The following is a 16,566-nucleotide window of genomic DNA, read 5'->3' as shown; positions in this document are numbered from 1 at the left end:
ATGTTTGATAGATTTGACTTTGGAGCCACATAAATATTTTACATAATTATATAATTACATAATTTATATGCACAATTTTTTTAAAAGCAACTTCTAAAAATCAAAAGCAAAATGTGTTCTTCAGTTGGTGGCATAACCTCACAGGAATTCTTTCAAATGGTAAAGTATTTGATCATAGATCCCTATTGGTATATATCCTAAGGGGGAAAAGTGCCCCCTAAAATCTTAAATCTGTTTCCACTAATCTATGTTAGTGGTAATATTGGTATTGTGACTGTTGATGTATTGAGGTTTGAAGCAACTACTCAATTATACCGATATCATTAAGAACAGGATTTTTGGAGAAGTTCCCCCTTGGGCAGTGGGGCAGCTTGTAACCTCAGGGGTGGCAGCTCTAACTGCAACAGCAATTATTAGGGATGGCAGCAGCTGCAGTAGGACCTACAAGAGCCCAGAAGTTTTCCCGGAGCTTATCAGGTCCTCTGATCGATGAGGACCCCCAGGCAGCATTAGAGAAGCTGACTAAGGCTTTGGAACAGAAACCAGATGATGCACAATATTATTGTCAAAGAGCTTATTGTCACGTTCTTCTTGGGAACTACTGTGATGCTGTTGCTGATGCAAAGAAATCTCTTGAACTTAATCTAAATAATTCCACTGCTATGCTGAGAAAAGGGATATGTGAATACCATGAAAAAAAAAAACTATGCTGCTGCTCTAGAAGCTTTTCTAGGAAGACAGGAATTAGAGAGTGCAGATCCTGATTTCACTGTCTGGATTAAAAGGTCAAGAATCTCAGAATGGATCACAATCTGAGGTGTCTGCATCCCAGAGGACTCATCAGTCAAAAATCAAGTATGACTGGTATCAAACACAATCTCAAGTAATCATTACACTTGTGATCAGGAATGTTCAAATCAAGAATGTTCAGAAGAATAATGTAAATGTTGAATTTTCAGAAAAAGAGTTGTCTGCTTTGGTGAAACTTCCTTCTGGGAAGGATTACAATTTGAAACTGAGACTTCTTCATCCTATAATACCAGAACAGAGCACATTTAAAGTACTTTCAACAAAAATTAAAATTAAAATGAAATCAAGACAGAGGCTGTGAGATGGGAAAAACTAAAGGGGCAAGGAGATGTGCCTAAACCAAAACAGTTCATAGCAGACATAGGAATTTATATCCATCATCATCTCATTATGTAAGAAATTGGGATAAATTGGTCAGTGAAATCAAAGAAGAAAAAATGAGAAGTTGGAGGGAGACGCAGCTTTAAACAAATTATTTCAGCAGATCTATTCAGATGGTTCTGATGATGTGAAACATGCCATGATCAAATCATTTAGAGTCTGGTGGTGCAGTTTTGAATATCAACTGGTCTGATGTAGGCAAAAGTTGAAATCAATCCTCTAAAAGTACTAAATAAATTAATTTGCTATCACTGTATTGCAAAACAACAACAAAAGCAGGACCTTTGGTGAGGGATAAAGGAGACTCAGATCAAGTAATAAACCCTGTACTCCTGCATCTGAATTGAAAATATTGGTATGGACTCATTATATAATCTTTTAAAAATATGTATTTCCTACCTCTGTCCACTGAAAAGTCATAGAAAGAATGACAAACTCAGTAGTACCACTACTACCAGATCATTTTCTACAATAACATAATTTTATGTTATTTTTGAGCTTCTGTACAATCAAGTGTGTGAGCTTTAAGGTCACTGAGCTACTCGGAGGACCTATTCACTTACTCTTATTGTGTCTTAAATATCTGAGCTTGCCAGAAACCTGACCACCCAGTAAGTAAAAGTATTAGTGTACCTAGATACTCACCAATTTTTCCTTCTCCTCTTGGGCTTTTTCCTTTGTTTCATTCAATTGCTGTTTCAGTTTTTCAATCTGTAGAAGTTGGAAATACGGAGTCAGGAAGGTAAAGAAATTGCCCTGTAACTTACCTTTTTTAAGTAGCCTAGTTTTTGCATGATATTGAAACCTATAGTGTTGGAGAGGTAGAGTAAGGTGGGCATATTCCATGCCCTTAACCTGCTATTGCCAGTTCTAAAACCTGGCTATCATCAGAGTTGCCTGGGTAACTATTTTTTGTGTGTGGTAAAAAACACATTATATTTACCATCTGAACCATTTTTAAGTACACAGTTCAGCTGTGTTACATATATTCACATTGTTGTACAACAGATCTCTATAACTTTTTCATCTTGCAAAACTGAAACTCTATACTCATGAAACACTAATTTCTTCTACCTACTCCCCAGCCCTTGGCAACCACCTTTCTGCTTTCCATTTCTATGATTTTGACTGTGTCAGATACTTCATATAAGTAGAAACATACAGTATTTGTCCTTTTGTGACTGGCTTATTTCACTTAGCATAATGCCCTTGAGGTTCATCCATGTGTAGCATGTAACAGGATTTCCTTCTCTTTAAAGTCTGCATTATATTCTCTTGTATGTATTTACCACATTTTCTTTTCTTTTAAGATTTTATTTTATTTATTTGAGAGAGAGAGGGAGAGAGAGATCACAAGAGGGGGTAGGGTCAGAGGGAGAAGCAGACTCCCTGCCGAGCAGGGAGCCCGGTGCGGGACTCCATCCCAGGTCCCGGGATCATGACCTGAGCCGAAGGCAAGTCGCTTAACCAACTGAGCCACCCAGGCGCCCTACCACATTTTCTTTATCCATTCTTCTGTGGATGGACATTTGGGTTGCTTCCACCTCTTGACTGTGAATAATATTTCAGTGAACATGGGTGCACAAATATCTCTTCAAGATCTTGCTTTAAATTCTTTTGGAAATTTCCCCACAAGTGGATTGCTGGATCATGTGGTAATTCTATTTTTAATTTTTTGAGGAATCTACATACTGTTTTCCATAATGGCTGCACCATTTTACACTCCCACCAACAGTGCGCAAGGGCTCAATTTCTCTGCATCCTCCCCAGTGCTTGTTATTTTCTATTTTTCTGACAGTAGTAGCCATCTTAATAGGCATAAAGTAATATCTCACTGTAGTTTTGATTTGCAATTTCTCTTATCTGGGTAACATTTTTGAAAAAAAGTTTCAAGAAGAGTACAAAGAGGTCTCATATACTTTTCATCCAATTTTGCCCCATTTGCTTTCCCTCTCTATGTATGCATAGATAGATCTATCTAAAATATGAATATATAAATGATATACATTTTTTTCTGGACCATGTGAGAATAAGTTTAAGACATCATGCCTCTTTACCCCTAAATATTTCAGAAGGTATTTCCTAAGAAAAAGGACATTCTTTTAGAAGCACAGTAATCAAAATCAGAAAATTTAACATTGATATAAGACTATTATTTCATCTATAGTCCATATTCAAATTTTGCCACCAATTGTCCCAGTAGTGTTCTTTATTGCAACTTTTCTTTTTCTGGTCTAGGATATAATCCTTGATTATGCATTTAGTTGTCATGTATCCTAGTCTCCTTTAATCTCGAACAGTTTCTCAGTCTTTGTCTTTTAGGGTCTCAACAGTTTTAAAGAGTAGCAGCCAGGGTTGGAGTTGTCTGATGCCTCTGCATGAGCAGATTCAGATTATGCATTTTTGGCAGGCATATACTGTCTAAGTGATGATGTATACTTTTCAGTGCATTACATCATGAAGTAATTGATGTTAATTTTCATCAGTTGGTTAAGACTATGTCTGCCAGGTTTCTCCAGTTAAAAATTGCAATTTTGGGGCGCCTGGGTGGCTCAGTCGTTAGGCGTCTGCCTTTGGCTCAGGTCATGATCCCAGGGTCCTGGGATCGAGTCCCACATCGGGCTCCCTGCCCAGCAGGAAGCCTGTTTCTCTCTCTCCCACTCCCCCTGCTTGTGTTCCTGCTCTCGCTATCTCTGTCTCTGTCAAATAAATAAATAAAATCTTTAAAAAAAAAAATTGCAATTTTTCCTTTTGTAATTATTAAGTAATTTATGGAAAGATATTTTGAGACTATGCAAACACCTTCTGCTCATCAAACTTTTACCACTAGTTTTAGCATCCACTGAAGATTCTTAATGAAATCAATTATTGCCGTGATGCCGAATGGTGACTTTTTTAACTCCCCCATTCTTTTTTTAAAAATTTATTTAAGGGGGGGCGCCTGGGTGGCCCAGTCGTTAAGCGTCTGCCTTCGGCTCAGGTCATGATCCCAGGGTCCTGGGATCGAGTCCCACATCGGGCTCCCTGCTCGGCGGGAAGCCTGCTTCTCCCTCTCCCACTCCCCCTGCTTGTGTTCCTGCTCTCGCTATCTCTCTCTCTGTCAAATAAATAAATAAAATCTTTAAAAAAAAAAAAATTTATTTAAGGGTGCCTGGGTGGCTCAGATGGTTAAGCATCTGCCTTCAGCTCAGGTCATGATCCCAGGGTCCTGGGATCGAGTCCCACATCGGGCTCCCTGCTCAGCGGGGAGCCTGCTTCTCCCTCTGCCTCTCTCTCTCTCTGTCTCTTATGAATAAATAAAGTCTTTAAAAAAAATTTATTTAAATTCATTTAATTAACATATAATGTAGTATTTGTTTCAGGGGTACAGGTCTGTGATTCATCAGCCTTACATAACACCCAGTGCTCACCACAACACGAACCCTCCCCAATGTCCATCACCTAGCCAATCCATCCCCCCATCCCCCTCCCCTCCAGCAACCTTCAGTTTGTTTCCTAAGATTAAGAGTCTCTTACAGTTTGGTCTCCCTCTCTGGTTTTGTCTTGTTTCATTTCTTCCTCTCTTCTCCTATGATCCTCTGCCTTGTTTCTTAAATTCCACATATCAGTGAGATCATATGATAATTGTCTTTCTCTGATTGGCTTATTTTGCTTAGCATAATACCCTCTAGTTTCATCCACATTGTTGCAAATGGCAAGATTTCTTTTTTTATGGCTGTGTAATATTCCATTGTATATATATATGCCACATCTTCTTTATCCATTCATCTATCAATGGATATTTGGGCTCTTTCCATAGTTTGGCTATTGTGGACATTGCTGTTGTAAACATTGGGATGCAGGTGCCTCTGCAGGTGGGATGCAGATCACTACATTTGTATCTTTGGGGTAAATACCCAGTAGTGCAACTGCTAGGTCGTAGGGTAGCTCTATTTTCACCTTTTTAGGAATCTCCTGTTTTCCAGAGTGACTGCACCAGCTTGCATTCCCACCAACAATGTAGGAGGGTTCCCCCTTCTCTGCAACCTCGCCAACATTTGTCGTTTCCTGACTTGTTAATTTCAGCCATTCTGACTGGTGTGAGGTAGTATCTCATTGTGGTTTTGATTTGCATTCCCCTGATGCCGAGTGTTGTTGAGCATTTTTTCATGTGTCTGTTGGCCATTTGTATGTCTTCTTTGCAGAAATGTCTGTTCATGTCTTCTGCCCGTTTCTCGATTGGATTATTTGTTCTTTGGGTGTTGAGTTCGATAAGTTCTTTATAGATTTTGGATACTAGCCCCTTATCTGATATGACATTTGCAAATATCTTCTCACATTCTGTCAGTTGTCTTTTAGTTTTATTGACTGTTTCCTTTGCTGGGCAAAAGCTTTTTATCTTGATGAAGTCCCAATAGTTCATTTTTGCCTTTGTTTCCCTTGCCTTTGGTGACGTGCCTAGCAAGAAGTTGCTGGCCAAGGTCGAAGAGGTTGCTGCCTGTGTTCTCCTCAAGGATTTTGATGGATTCCTGTCTCACATTTAGGGCTTTCATAAATTTTGAGTCTATTTTTCTGTGTATGGTATAAGAAAATGGTCCAGTTTCATTCTTCTGCATGTGGCTGTCCAATTTTCCCAACACCATTTGTTGAAGAGACTGTCTTTCTTCCATTGGACATTCTTTCCTGTTTTGTCGAAGATTGGTTGACCATAGAGTTGAGAGTCCATTGCTAGGCTCTCTGTTCTGTTCCGTTGATCTATGTGTCTGTTTTTGTGCCAGTACCTAACTCTCCCATTCTCTGGAGATTTAATAATTTACTACATTCTACTGAAAGGAAAAGCTTTCCCTTCTCCCTTATTTATTAATGTATGTTTTATTAGCAATATGCACTCATGGACTTATTTTATTCAATGGATTATAATCCTTTACTGTCATCATTTATTTTGATTGTTTCAGATTTGACCAGTGGGAGCCCCTTCAAGCTAGTACCTGTGCCCTTTAATTTTTTTTTTCAAGATTTTATTTTTAAGTAATCTTTACACCCAACGTGGGGGCTCGAACTCACAACCCTGAGATTAAGAGTCACATGATCCACCAACTGAGCCAGCCAGTTACCCTGCCTTTTAATTTTCTTACTTACTTTCTTGCACAGACATTCCAGGCTCATCTTTTACTTTCCCTGCTCCGGTCTTAGAATTAATCACTTGTCCAAGGTTGCTAGTATGTTTTAGTAGGAAACCTGAGTAGCTTTTTTTTTCTTAAAGATTTTATTTATTTATTTGATAGAGAGAGAGAGAGATCACAAGTAGGCAGAGAGGCAGGCAGAGAGAGGGGGGAAGCTGGCTCCCTGCTGAGCAGAGAGCCCGATGTGGGACTCGATCCCAGGACCCTGAAATCATGACCTGAGCCGAAGGCAGACGCTTAACTGACTAAGCCACCCAGGCGCCCCCTGAGTAGCTTTTTAAACTAACAACTCCTTGACATGGTTATAGAATCAGAGGACACATAAGTGAAATACTGTCGTAATTAGACTAGTTTAAGGAAAACCTAAAAATTTTATGATATAAATTGTGACAGTTCTAAGTCATATAGGTCAGGTGTGAAATATGAGATTTATTTTGTGATTGAACAAAGCCTTAAATGCAAAAACACCAATTTTGTTCGATATATTTCTAAAACACATTTCATTTCTAATAATTCTATAATTAACATGATATAAGACTATAAACAGTTTAAATAAAGCTTTAATGACACATTTCTAGGATATAGCAGAATGAGTAACAAAACTATAGGAGAGCTCATTAAACAGGATATATTTAATCTATTTTACTTCTTCCTTCCAAGATAGTCTCTTTGGTTTCAATGGGCATCTGCGATTATGAGAAAATTATGTTATTTGCCATAGCCAGATGCTGACCTCTGATACACGAAGGCAGATGAAAATCAGGAAATACAAGTGACACTGATAAACCAACAGCAATCAGCTAATGCAGGCCACAAAGCTTCTATGTGATGAATTTGGAAAATTACTTGACCTAAAAGCTTACCTTAGAATAATACTTTATAGAAGACAATTTTAATAATGCCTACTATTGAAAGAACAATTTTTTAAAAAGATTTTATTTATTTGACAGAGAGATAGAGCCAGAGAGCACAAGCGGAGGGAATGGCAGAGGGAGAGGGAGAAGCAGGCTCCCAGGTAAGCAGGGAGCCCGACACGGGGCTTGATCCCAGGACCCCGGGATGATGACCCGAGCCAAAGGCAGATGCTTAACCATCTAAGCAACCCAAACGCCCCTGAAAGAGTAATTTTTAAAATGGAAGTTGCCTAGGAAAGAAGGTAAAAAAAATAACAGTAATGTATAAAAATTTACTTTAATAAAATTCACAAAATCAAGACAAATGTTCAGTTGCCTGATTTCTGTAATATGCTTTCACTATTATCTTGAAGTTAGTTTTGATTGATATTAACTTTTTCAAAGTATCAGTACACTCACAAGCCATTCATTCATGAATGCAAAAATATTTTAATGAGCGCCTTCTGTGTTATGCCTGTACCAGGTGCTGGAGAGGTAGCACTGAACAACAATAAAAAAAAGCCCCAGGATGCCTGGGTGGCTCAGTTGGTTAAGTGGCTGCTTTCGGCTCAGGTCATGATACCCAGGTCCTGGGATCGAGTCCTACATAGGGCTCCCTGCTCAGTGGGGAGCCTGCTTCTCCCTCTGCCGCTCCTCCTGCTTGTGCTCTCTCTTCCTCTGTCAAATAAATAAATAAAATCTTTTTTAAAAAAGCCCTCAAATTCTTTAGTTCTGTGAGGTTTCATTCTAATCAGGAAAAGAGACAATAAACAAATATATAAGTAATATTCATGCAGCTCATAGAGGCAGATGGGAAAGAGAAGAATTTGGAGTTGCACCTAAATTCCACTTTAACACCCACTAGCTGTGTGACTTTGGGTCACACAGGTATAGTGTAAGTAAGTTAGTATCTGTCCTTTCTGAGAGTCAATTATCTATAAAATGGGAATGACATATTGTAGCTACATGGGGTTATTAAAAGTCCTTAATGAGACAAGAGAGGTATAAAGTACCTAGCATAGTGCTTGGTACAAAATATGGTCTCCAAAATATTAGTTCCCTTCCCTTTTTCTTCCAGATCTAAAACAATAGTTTCACTCTCAACACTTAAATAGGGTACAGAAAGATAAATTCAAGACTCAACTAGCCAAAAAAAGGAGATTCAACTTGCTGGGTTCATACTCATGTGATCATGGATTATCAGTGAATTGCTTTATAAATCATTACAAGTATTTATCAATATCAAAAAACATATAGGTCAGGGGCACCTGGGTGGCTCAGTCAGTTGAGCGTCAGAACACTTGATTTTGGCTCAGGTCATGATCTTGGGGTTGTGAGATGGAGCCCTGTGTCTGGGCTCTGCACTCACCGGGGAGTCTGCTTGAGATTTTCTCTCCTTATCCCTCTGCCCTTCCCCCACTGCTTGTGTGAACACTCCCTCTCTCCCAGCCTCAAATAAATCAATCTTGAAAAAAACAGACAGGTCATATACTATGCTCTTCTTAAAATAAAATGGACCATAATGTTCCCATATGACCATCAATCTCTGTTTCAGACAAGAAAACAATGGGACAAGGGCTGAAAATAAAAGAGCCAATTCTAACAGTAAAGCCATTCAGCAATAACGTCCTGCTTCAAGTATGACAGAGGTAGTTATTGAGACTCGGGAGGGTTTCTACCTACCTACCATATTATCTTTCTCCTGATCCTGCTTCTTCAGGTAACTTAATACAGACATTGTATCTTTCTCCATTTTATACTGCTGTTTCTTTAAGTCCTCATTACTTTTTGCCAGTCTCCGGGAAGTATCACGATACTCAATCCTAGAGAGTTCTGTGACTTCCAGCCTGGCCTCCCAAAGGGAGGCATTGGCCTTGGCTCTGTCCACTGTAGATTCATCAGCTTTTATTATCTTCCTGCATGGGAAGAGGACATTGACAGCATATAACTATTTCTCTACTATATTAGAATTATACCTTTCTCTCTTTTTTTTTTATTTTTTATTGTTATGTTAATCCCCATACATTACATCATTAGTTTTAGATATAGTGTTCCATGATTCATTGTTTTATACCTTTCTCTTTACTACTATTTGTTTTGTTTGGCATTGCCTGGCACATATGAGCAAATATTGTTGGATGAATGAGTTAATAAATACATATTTATGATAAGGGAGTTAAGTGGGTGACCCTTCTCAGAAGAGGGGAGCTTTGGAGCATAACTCTAAAGGACTGGAATAACAAAGAGGAAAGGCATAAGTCAAATTCATTTCATAAATCTTTCACATCTTTTCATTTACCTCTTTTTCTCGTATTTGAAACTGTCATTTCTATTCCTACCCACTCAGTTTTAGACCTTGGTTCTCACTCCTGCAAATCCATTACCTTAGTTCCCCTTCTGCATAATACATTCGTAGTGTAACTGTTAAGTCCATCATTCTGTAATCTTCCACATACTCCAACCCCAGTTTTGGTTTTGTTTTAGGTTGTTTTTTTTGTGGGGGATTTCTGGCTAGACCTTGGACAAAGGATCAAGTCACAAGGACAAGTATGTTAAATACTTTATTAGCTGGTGCCACAATGCACCAGGCTTCAAGGACAGCTGAGAAACGAACCATAATCATTTATACAGAAGTAAAAAAAAAAATTAAAATAATAATAATAAAGCATGTCTTCAAAGATTAAAGTGATAAAAGTAGAGTTTTTCAAAATAAAGATTTAGGGGCGCCTGGGTGGCTCAGTCGGTTAAGCGCCTGCCTTCGGCTCAGGTCATGATCCCAGGATCCTGGGATCGAGCCCTGCATCGGGCTCCCTGCTCGGCGGAGAGCCTGCTTCTCCCTCTCCCTCTGTCTGCCGCTCTGCCTACTTATGCTCTCTCTCTCTGTTAAATAATTAAAAATCTTTAAAAAACAAACAACAAAATAAAGATTTATTGTATGAAGATTAACAAAACAATGCCCCTTATATGTGGTAGGCACTGGATGCATAAATATTTAGATAATAAGTAAGACTTTACCTGCATTTGAACTCTAAATATTTTCACACATAGATATGTGTGGATCTTTCTGTACTATCACCCTCCATCCCCACCAACTCCTGGTTCTCCATCCCTTTCCCTTCTGTTCTCTTCAAATTAAGGCCAGCCCCACCTCCAACCCTCTAGCCTGTTATAGCTTTGACCTTCCTTTCCAGCATGATTTAGGCAGTAGTGACAGGCTGCCTTGCTATAATCATCCAATTACTCCCTGAAGGTATCAGGTCTAAGCTGTTCAGAACAGTTGATGGCAGCTAGGATTTCTCATAAAACAACCACTAATACTGACTGAAAAACAAAGCAGCGTTTCTCAAACTATGAGTCATGGAAAATCCAAGGAATACAAGGTCTGTTACCCTCAGTGTTCCTCCTTGTTGATAAATGTACTGTAGATGCACGGTCAAAAATAGAAAACTTATGCTAGTGAGTTCCAAGAATGTGACAAGCCCTTGGCACTTTTAAAAAGTGCAAGACTGGGGCACCTGGGCGGCTTAGTTGGTTAAGTGTCTAACCTCAGCTCAGCTCATGATCTCACTTTGGCTCAGGCCATCATCTCAGGGTCCTGGGATTCAGCCCTGCGTCAGGGCTCTGTGCTCAGTGGGGAGTCTGCTCAAGGATTCTCTCTCTCCCTCTCCCTCTGCCCCTCTCTCTCCTTCTCAAATAAATAAAATCTTTTCTAAAAAGTGTTTATGCAATTATGTAAAAAAGAAATAAAAAAGTTACACTGCAGAAGAATACTTATATTAATACATGGGGGGGGGAGCTACAAATAAATATGTACCCTGGGCTATCATTTTATAAAGAAGAAAAAGAAAATCCCCAAATGATAGTAGTAGTTACATTTGGATGATGGGATTACAGGTGATTTTTGTTTTCTACTTTGACTTCCATGTTTCCTAAACCTTCTGTACTGAGCATGTATTACTCTCTTAAACAAGTTACTTTATAAACTTTACAAGTTTGGGGGATTCCCTTTTGGTCCCATATATAGTGATTGATGCTGGACACCATGTATGATTCCAACAAACCACTAGAGTCACCCAATAGATTTAGTGGCAATCTAGCAGCAACTCCATGCAAAGGGTTAGTGCTACAGCAATGCCTACTTTAGGGGTTCTGACCAGCTTGGGGAAACGTGAACAATTACCAATTCGTTCAAATCTTTTACGTTTTCCTTTGAACCAAAAGGAATCCTTCAAAAGGCCCAACGAACTACTTCTTCAATCACCCAGAGATTCTCTAGATGTTCAAGATATGCTCAACCACACCACAGAGATCTCTCAGGTGGGGGGCGGGGGCGGGGGGAGAATGAAACCCAGAGCATAGTTCCCATTGAAAAAAGAGAAGATTCAAGTTGAAGCATACACGGACACCTTAATTTGTTTATTTAACAAATAATAAGCATCCACCATGTTCCAGGGTCTCTGCTAGGTGCTGGAGATATGGAGAATAATGCTTAGTGCCTACTCCAGAGAAGCTTGTAGTCTTGAGCAGGGGTTTCCAACCCTGGCACTACTGATATCCTGACCCAAATAATTCTTTGTTTGGAGAGCAGGTGGGGGGTGTCCTGTGCATTGCAGGACGTTTAACAGTATCCTTGGTCTCCACCCACTAGATGCCAGTAGCACACATCCCCCGATGAGAACCAAAAATGTCTCTAGATAGTGCCAAATGTCCCCCGGGAGCCAAAATCGCCCCGAGTTGAGAACCACCGGTCTGGAGCAGTACTGTCCAACAGAACTTTCTGTGGTGATGTTAATGTACTATACCTAGGCTGTCCAATACAGTCACCAGTAGCCACATGTGCCTATTGAACATATGAAATGTGGCTAATACAACAGAAGATCTGATTTTTAAATTTTAAGAGCCACACATGGCTGGTCACTACCCTATTGGACAGCGCTGGTCTAGAGGACCTTCAGTATACCAAGAAATGTTATCCTGACCTTCTGATCTTCACTTCTAGTGTCAGAACTAACTCTTCCTCCTCATTCCCAGTTCTTTGGTTTTTTCACTAGCCCCTATTTCATTTGGTCCTGAATTTTATTCTTTGGGAACTTATCTGCCTCCATCGTTAATGCATTACACATAGGCAGGGGCTGTGTCTAAATTATTCAGGGTCCCAAAACTCACACTCCGTTGTTTAGGTTGGAGCAGTACGGTTCGCATGCATTTTGGGAATTTTTGAACAATGAGGCTGTCCTTTTCAGAATCCAGGAGAGCAAGAGGAGGGCAGTTAGCCAGCCGGCCAGCCCCAGCGTCCCGCCGGTTCCCAGCCCCGAATCCCCAGAGGGTAGGCCCGGGGAGAGGGGACCCCAGCGTGGCTTCTCCTTACTTCTTGTCTTTGTCTTTGCCTTTACTCTTGCCTTTCTTTTTGTCCTTTCCCTTAGACGGCATCCTGGCTTCACCAGGGGCCCCACTGTAGCCGACGTTTCTCCACCGCCTCCCCGGCCCGGCTCCGTTTCTAAGGAAACCAGCACGCCCAGCGGGTAACGTTCCGTCCCGGCCGTTGCCCGTGCGCCGCAGAGCGCACGCGCCCGTGACGTAGCCCCGACGCCGCCGCCGCAAGGGGCTCGGTCCGCGGGCCGGGCACGGGGGCGGGGCAGAGAGCGCTCCCAGGGCTGAGGGCGGCGGGCGGCCGCGCCGGAGCGGCGCGCGCGCGCGGTGAGTGTGCCGGCAGCGGGGACGCGGCTGGGCAGGCTGGCGGGCGCGGCTTCGAAACGGGCTCGCACGGGGCGGCGGCGCGGCGTCCTGCAGGCCGGGCGTTTCCGGCGGCGCGACGGTCGGTGCGCCCAAGCTTCAGGAGGCTTGCTTCCCTGGGGATCCGTCCGCCCCGCCGCGGGCGTCGGTGCGCCACCCCGCGCCGGCTTTGCAGCGTTTCCCCCTCCTTGCCATCGCGTCCACCCCTTGGCCTCACGCCGCAGCTAGCGTGGCCGAGGCCGCCGTGCTCCGCCTCGTCCTTTCCCGAAGCTGCCCTGACTCTTTTGGTTTCATTCTCCCTCTCCTAGCTTCTAACTCTGGCTAATTCTGTAAGGGATGAAGCATTCAACGGACTTGCCAGGCTCAACACTTTTTGATGAGGCCGTGGAGGACTTTTCCGAGGGCGGTGGTTGGCGGTGAGGCTGGCAGCCTCGTTTGGGGAGCGCGTGAGGGCGTCCGAGAAAAGTCCTGTCAGCTGGGGTCGGAGAGGCTCCGACGAGGAGAAAGTGTTGTCACCTGGGGTAGGAAAGGCGGCAGGGCCACGAGGAGAGAGCTCTGGGGTCAGGCCCTCGGCCCCGTTCTGTTCCGTGTGTCCGACGCTGCCCGCCCAAAACGGCCCCGGATTCCCATTTACTGATACCTGTCTCGTCCGCAGCCCCTTTTTGTGCAAGTTGCATACAGTTGGAACTTCGGCCTTTTGGTGTTTTGTTTTTTGTTTTGTTTTGTTTTTTCCTGAGCACATTTGTGAAAAGGGGTATTCAAAAGTGGTGTTCTTTTTCAGAGGAGGAGCTCTGTGATTATGCCTTTATTCTGTGAGAGTTAGTCATTGAGGACGATCGGGAATTCAGGGTGCCAAGACAGTGCCCAAGAAACTTGTGACTGAAGCTCTGCTATGCGTTATCCTACATTTCAAATTGAATTTAAGGTTGTTTTTTTTTTTTTTAAGATTTTATTTATTTGACAGAGACAGAGAGGGAACACAAGCAGGGGGAGTGGGAGAGGGAGAAGCAGGCCTCCCGCGGAGCAGGGAGCCCGATGCGGAGCTCGATCCCAGGACCCTGGGTTCATGACCTGAGCCGAAGGCAGATGCTTAACGACTGAGCCACCCAAGCGCCCCTGAATTTAATGTTTCTTTAAAAACTTTGTACATCTTCCCTCTCCATTTCTCGAGGTCTTTGTCCTGATGTCCCCTTCCTTTTTTTTTTTTTCCCTCCAGTTGTGTAGCTTCTGTTTATGAATTCTGTGGCTAGAGGGAACATGCTGATTTGTTAATGAGCGCTGAAAATCTGTTTAGACACAGCGTGTGTTAGCATGATTTTAGCTTACCCCCCCTTTTTTTTGAGTAGAGTTGATTCACAGTGTTATATTAGTTTCAGTTGTACAACATAGTGATTCACCTTCTCTATAGGTTCTGCTATGCTCACCACAAGTGTAGCTACCTGTAAAATGCTATTACAGTATCATTGTATTTTCTATGCATTAACTTACTCCGTAAGTCCCTTTTATTCCAATGATTTATTCATCCTGATTTAGGGAAATGTTGGGGTTAAGAGCCGACGGCCAAGAAAGAATTCTTGAGACATCCTCGGTGCAAAAAGGTGGTTTAATTAAAGCATGGGACAGGACCTGTGGCCAGAAAAAGCTGCCCTGGGGTTGTGAGGTGTGGCCAATTATATACTTTCAAGTTGGGAGGAGGTTAGGGATAGCTTAAGTCTCTAAGGAATTTTGGAAGCAAGGTTTCCAGGAGCTTGAGGGGGCTAGCTATTATTAGGAAAAGGTCATTTATTACTGTCTAGTAAACCCTTAGTCATGAGACCCTTCAGATGTATATCAGTGAGCCATATGCTTGGGGGATGATTGCTAACATATATCTTGGTGGGGAAGTAGAGATAAAAAGTTTCCAAAGGAATTTTTATATATTAAAGTAGACCACAGGATCCCGGGGGTGTCGGGCTAAGGTTGCCTTTTGCTCTTACCAAAGTACTAACATCAAGGCAGCTGAGTTCCTAGAGGAATGTCACTCTGCCTGTTCCAAGGACTTGTCAATGGGCTTTAAATAGTAAGGAAATTTAATTTTTTTATTTTGCCTTTGTTTCCCACATCAGTTACACAGCTAGAAGCCTGCATCTCCTATTCCCCTTCACCTGTTTTGCCCAACCCTCCAACCCCTTCCCTCTGGTGGCTTACTGCATTTCTGGTGCAAATTTTCCCTCTATTTGTATGTCACACTCTGGTGGGTCCATACACTGAAGGAATTTCCTCTGATAATATCCATAAAGTTAGGATTAATTTTTGTCTGAGGTTCTGAAAGTGCATCCTATTGATAACTTGCAGAAAAGAGAGGTTAGGGCATCTTCTATACAGGCTGTATATTTGGAATTCTAAAAATTGGTTATTGTATAATATGAAGGTCAGTTCAAGACTTTCCTTGTTTGAACACAGGCCTATAGACTCATTTATAAACATGAAAATTTGATTGTAACAAGATTATTTCTTAATATACACATACTTTAAATTACATATACTTTATAGTTTTTTTTAATCATACAACATTTTTATTTACCATAAGTTTGTAGTTAAAACTGCTGTGATATGACTATGGCTAAGAGAAATACCCATATTTATACTATAGTAGAGGTGGTTCTAGAATTTGCAGTCTTCTGAACCTCCACATTCTCTGCCAAAGAACTGGATATTATTCAGTCATCTGTTAGTAAGAAACATCTGATGATACAGATAGTAAAGTAGGCAGTTGCTATTTAGCAATTCATCTGGTAACATTTCCTTCCATAATTTCTGGTAGGTAGGTTTACTGTGAAGTTTCAGGATTATCTTGCTGAATAAATATGCTTTGTTTTATTTTTTAGAATGCTAATGCCTTTTTTTTTAAAAGATTTATTTATTTATTTATTTGACAGAGAGAGAGAGAGAGCAAGAGAGGGAACACAAGCAGGGGAAGTGGGAGAGGGAGAAGCAGGCTTCCCGCGGAGCAGGGAGCCCGACGCGGGGCTCGATCCCAGGACCCTGGGATCATGACCTGAGCCCAAGGCAGACGCTTAATGACTGAGCCACCCAGGTGCCCCTAGAATGCTAATGCTTTTAAAACTTGGAATAAACCAGTTAGTGTTTTGTTGACTTGGCTTTACAATTGTTTTTTCCACAGTTTGCATAGTTCCCGGTCAACATAGAAATGTGGGAGTGTCTTGGCTGAATCCTCATGCAGACAAGATCATTATGGTCCTGATAGGTAGGACAAGGAACCTGATAGAAGGTAACATCTGTGCTAGCTTAAAGCTCTAAATGTACTTCATATGCTTCTGGGTGGGTTTTGTTGGTGTTTTCTTTCTGAATTGGATTCTCTGTCTTTATCAAATGATGACTTTTCTCTTGTCCTGTTGATTGTAATATCAAGTGTAGAGTTGTTCAAAAAGCCAAACAACTTAGGACTACTTATCAAAATATATAGTATTTCCTGGTTTTGTTTTGTTTTGTTTTGTTTTTCAAAATATATAGTATTTCTAATTTTCTCTTCTAGTAGTTCCCAAGTTGGGTCTACTCTGTAAAGTCATCTGTGGCTTTATTCTTGT

The 16,566-nt window shown here is 41.4% G+C and overlaps 2 protein-coding genes and 1 pseudogene across 10 annotated transcripts in view; 2 read left to right on the top strand and 1 right to left on the bottom strand.

Moving 5' to 3' along the window:
• BBOF1 (basal body orientation factor 1) overlaps positions 1-12,887 on the bottom strand; it is a 41,411-nt gene extending 28,524 nt beyond the window's left edge. For all 5 annotated transcript variants that reach the window (XM_078053928.1, XM_078053930.1, XM_078053931.1 and 2 more), the window contains exons 1-3: positions 12,615-12,887; positions 8,934-9,162; positions 1,837-1,902 (exon numbers count right to left, since the gene is read on the bottom strand). In XM_078053928.1, the coding sequence (XP_077910054.1) occupies positions 1,837-1,902; positions 8,934-9,162; positions 12,615-12,676 (357 nt within the window). In that variant the 5' untranslated portion in view covers positions 12,677-12,887. The remainder of the gene's footprint in view (positions 1-1,836; positions 1,903-8,933; positions 9,163-12,614) is intronic.
• On the top strand, positions 420-1,400 carry LOC118551785 (protein SGT1 homolog pseudogene; annotated as a pseudogene).
• ENTPD5 (ectonucleoside triphosphate diphosphohydrolase 5 (inactive)) overlaps positions 12,848-16,566 on the top strand; it is a 42,532-nt gene continuing 38,813 nt past the window's right edge. For 4 of the 5 annotated variants that reach the window (XM_078053939.1, XM_078053937.1, XM_036117817.2 and 1 more), the window contains exons 1-2: positions 12,848-12,943; positions 16,143-16,250. The gene's annotated coding sequence lies outside the window, so the exon portion shown is untranslated. Of the gene's footprint in view, positions 12,944-13,282; positions 13,396-16,142; positions 16,251-16,566 lie in introns of those variants that run through there. The other variant, XM_078053936.1, reaches the window with a different exon arrangement.

The sequence above is a fragment of the Halichoerus grypus genome, chromosome 8, assembly GCF_964656455.1.
Source record: "Halichoerus grypus chromosome 8, mHalGry1.hap1.1, whole genome shotgun sequence".
Taxonomy (NCBI): domain Eukaryota; kingdom Metazoa; phylum Chordata; class Mammalia; order Carnivora; family Phocidae; genus Halichoerus; species Halichoerus grypus.
This window is presented reverse-complemented; position numbering and strand designations above follow the sequence as displayed.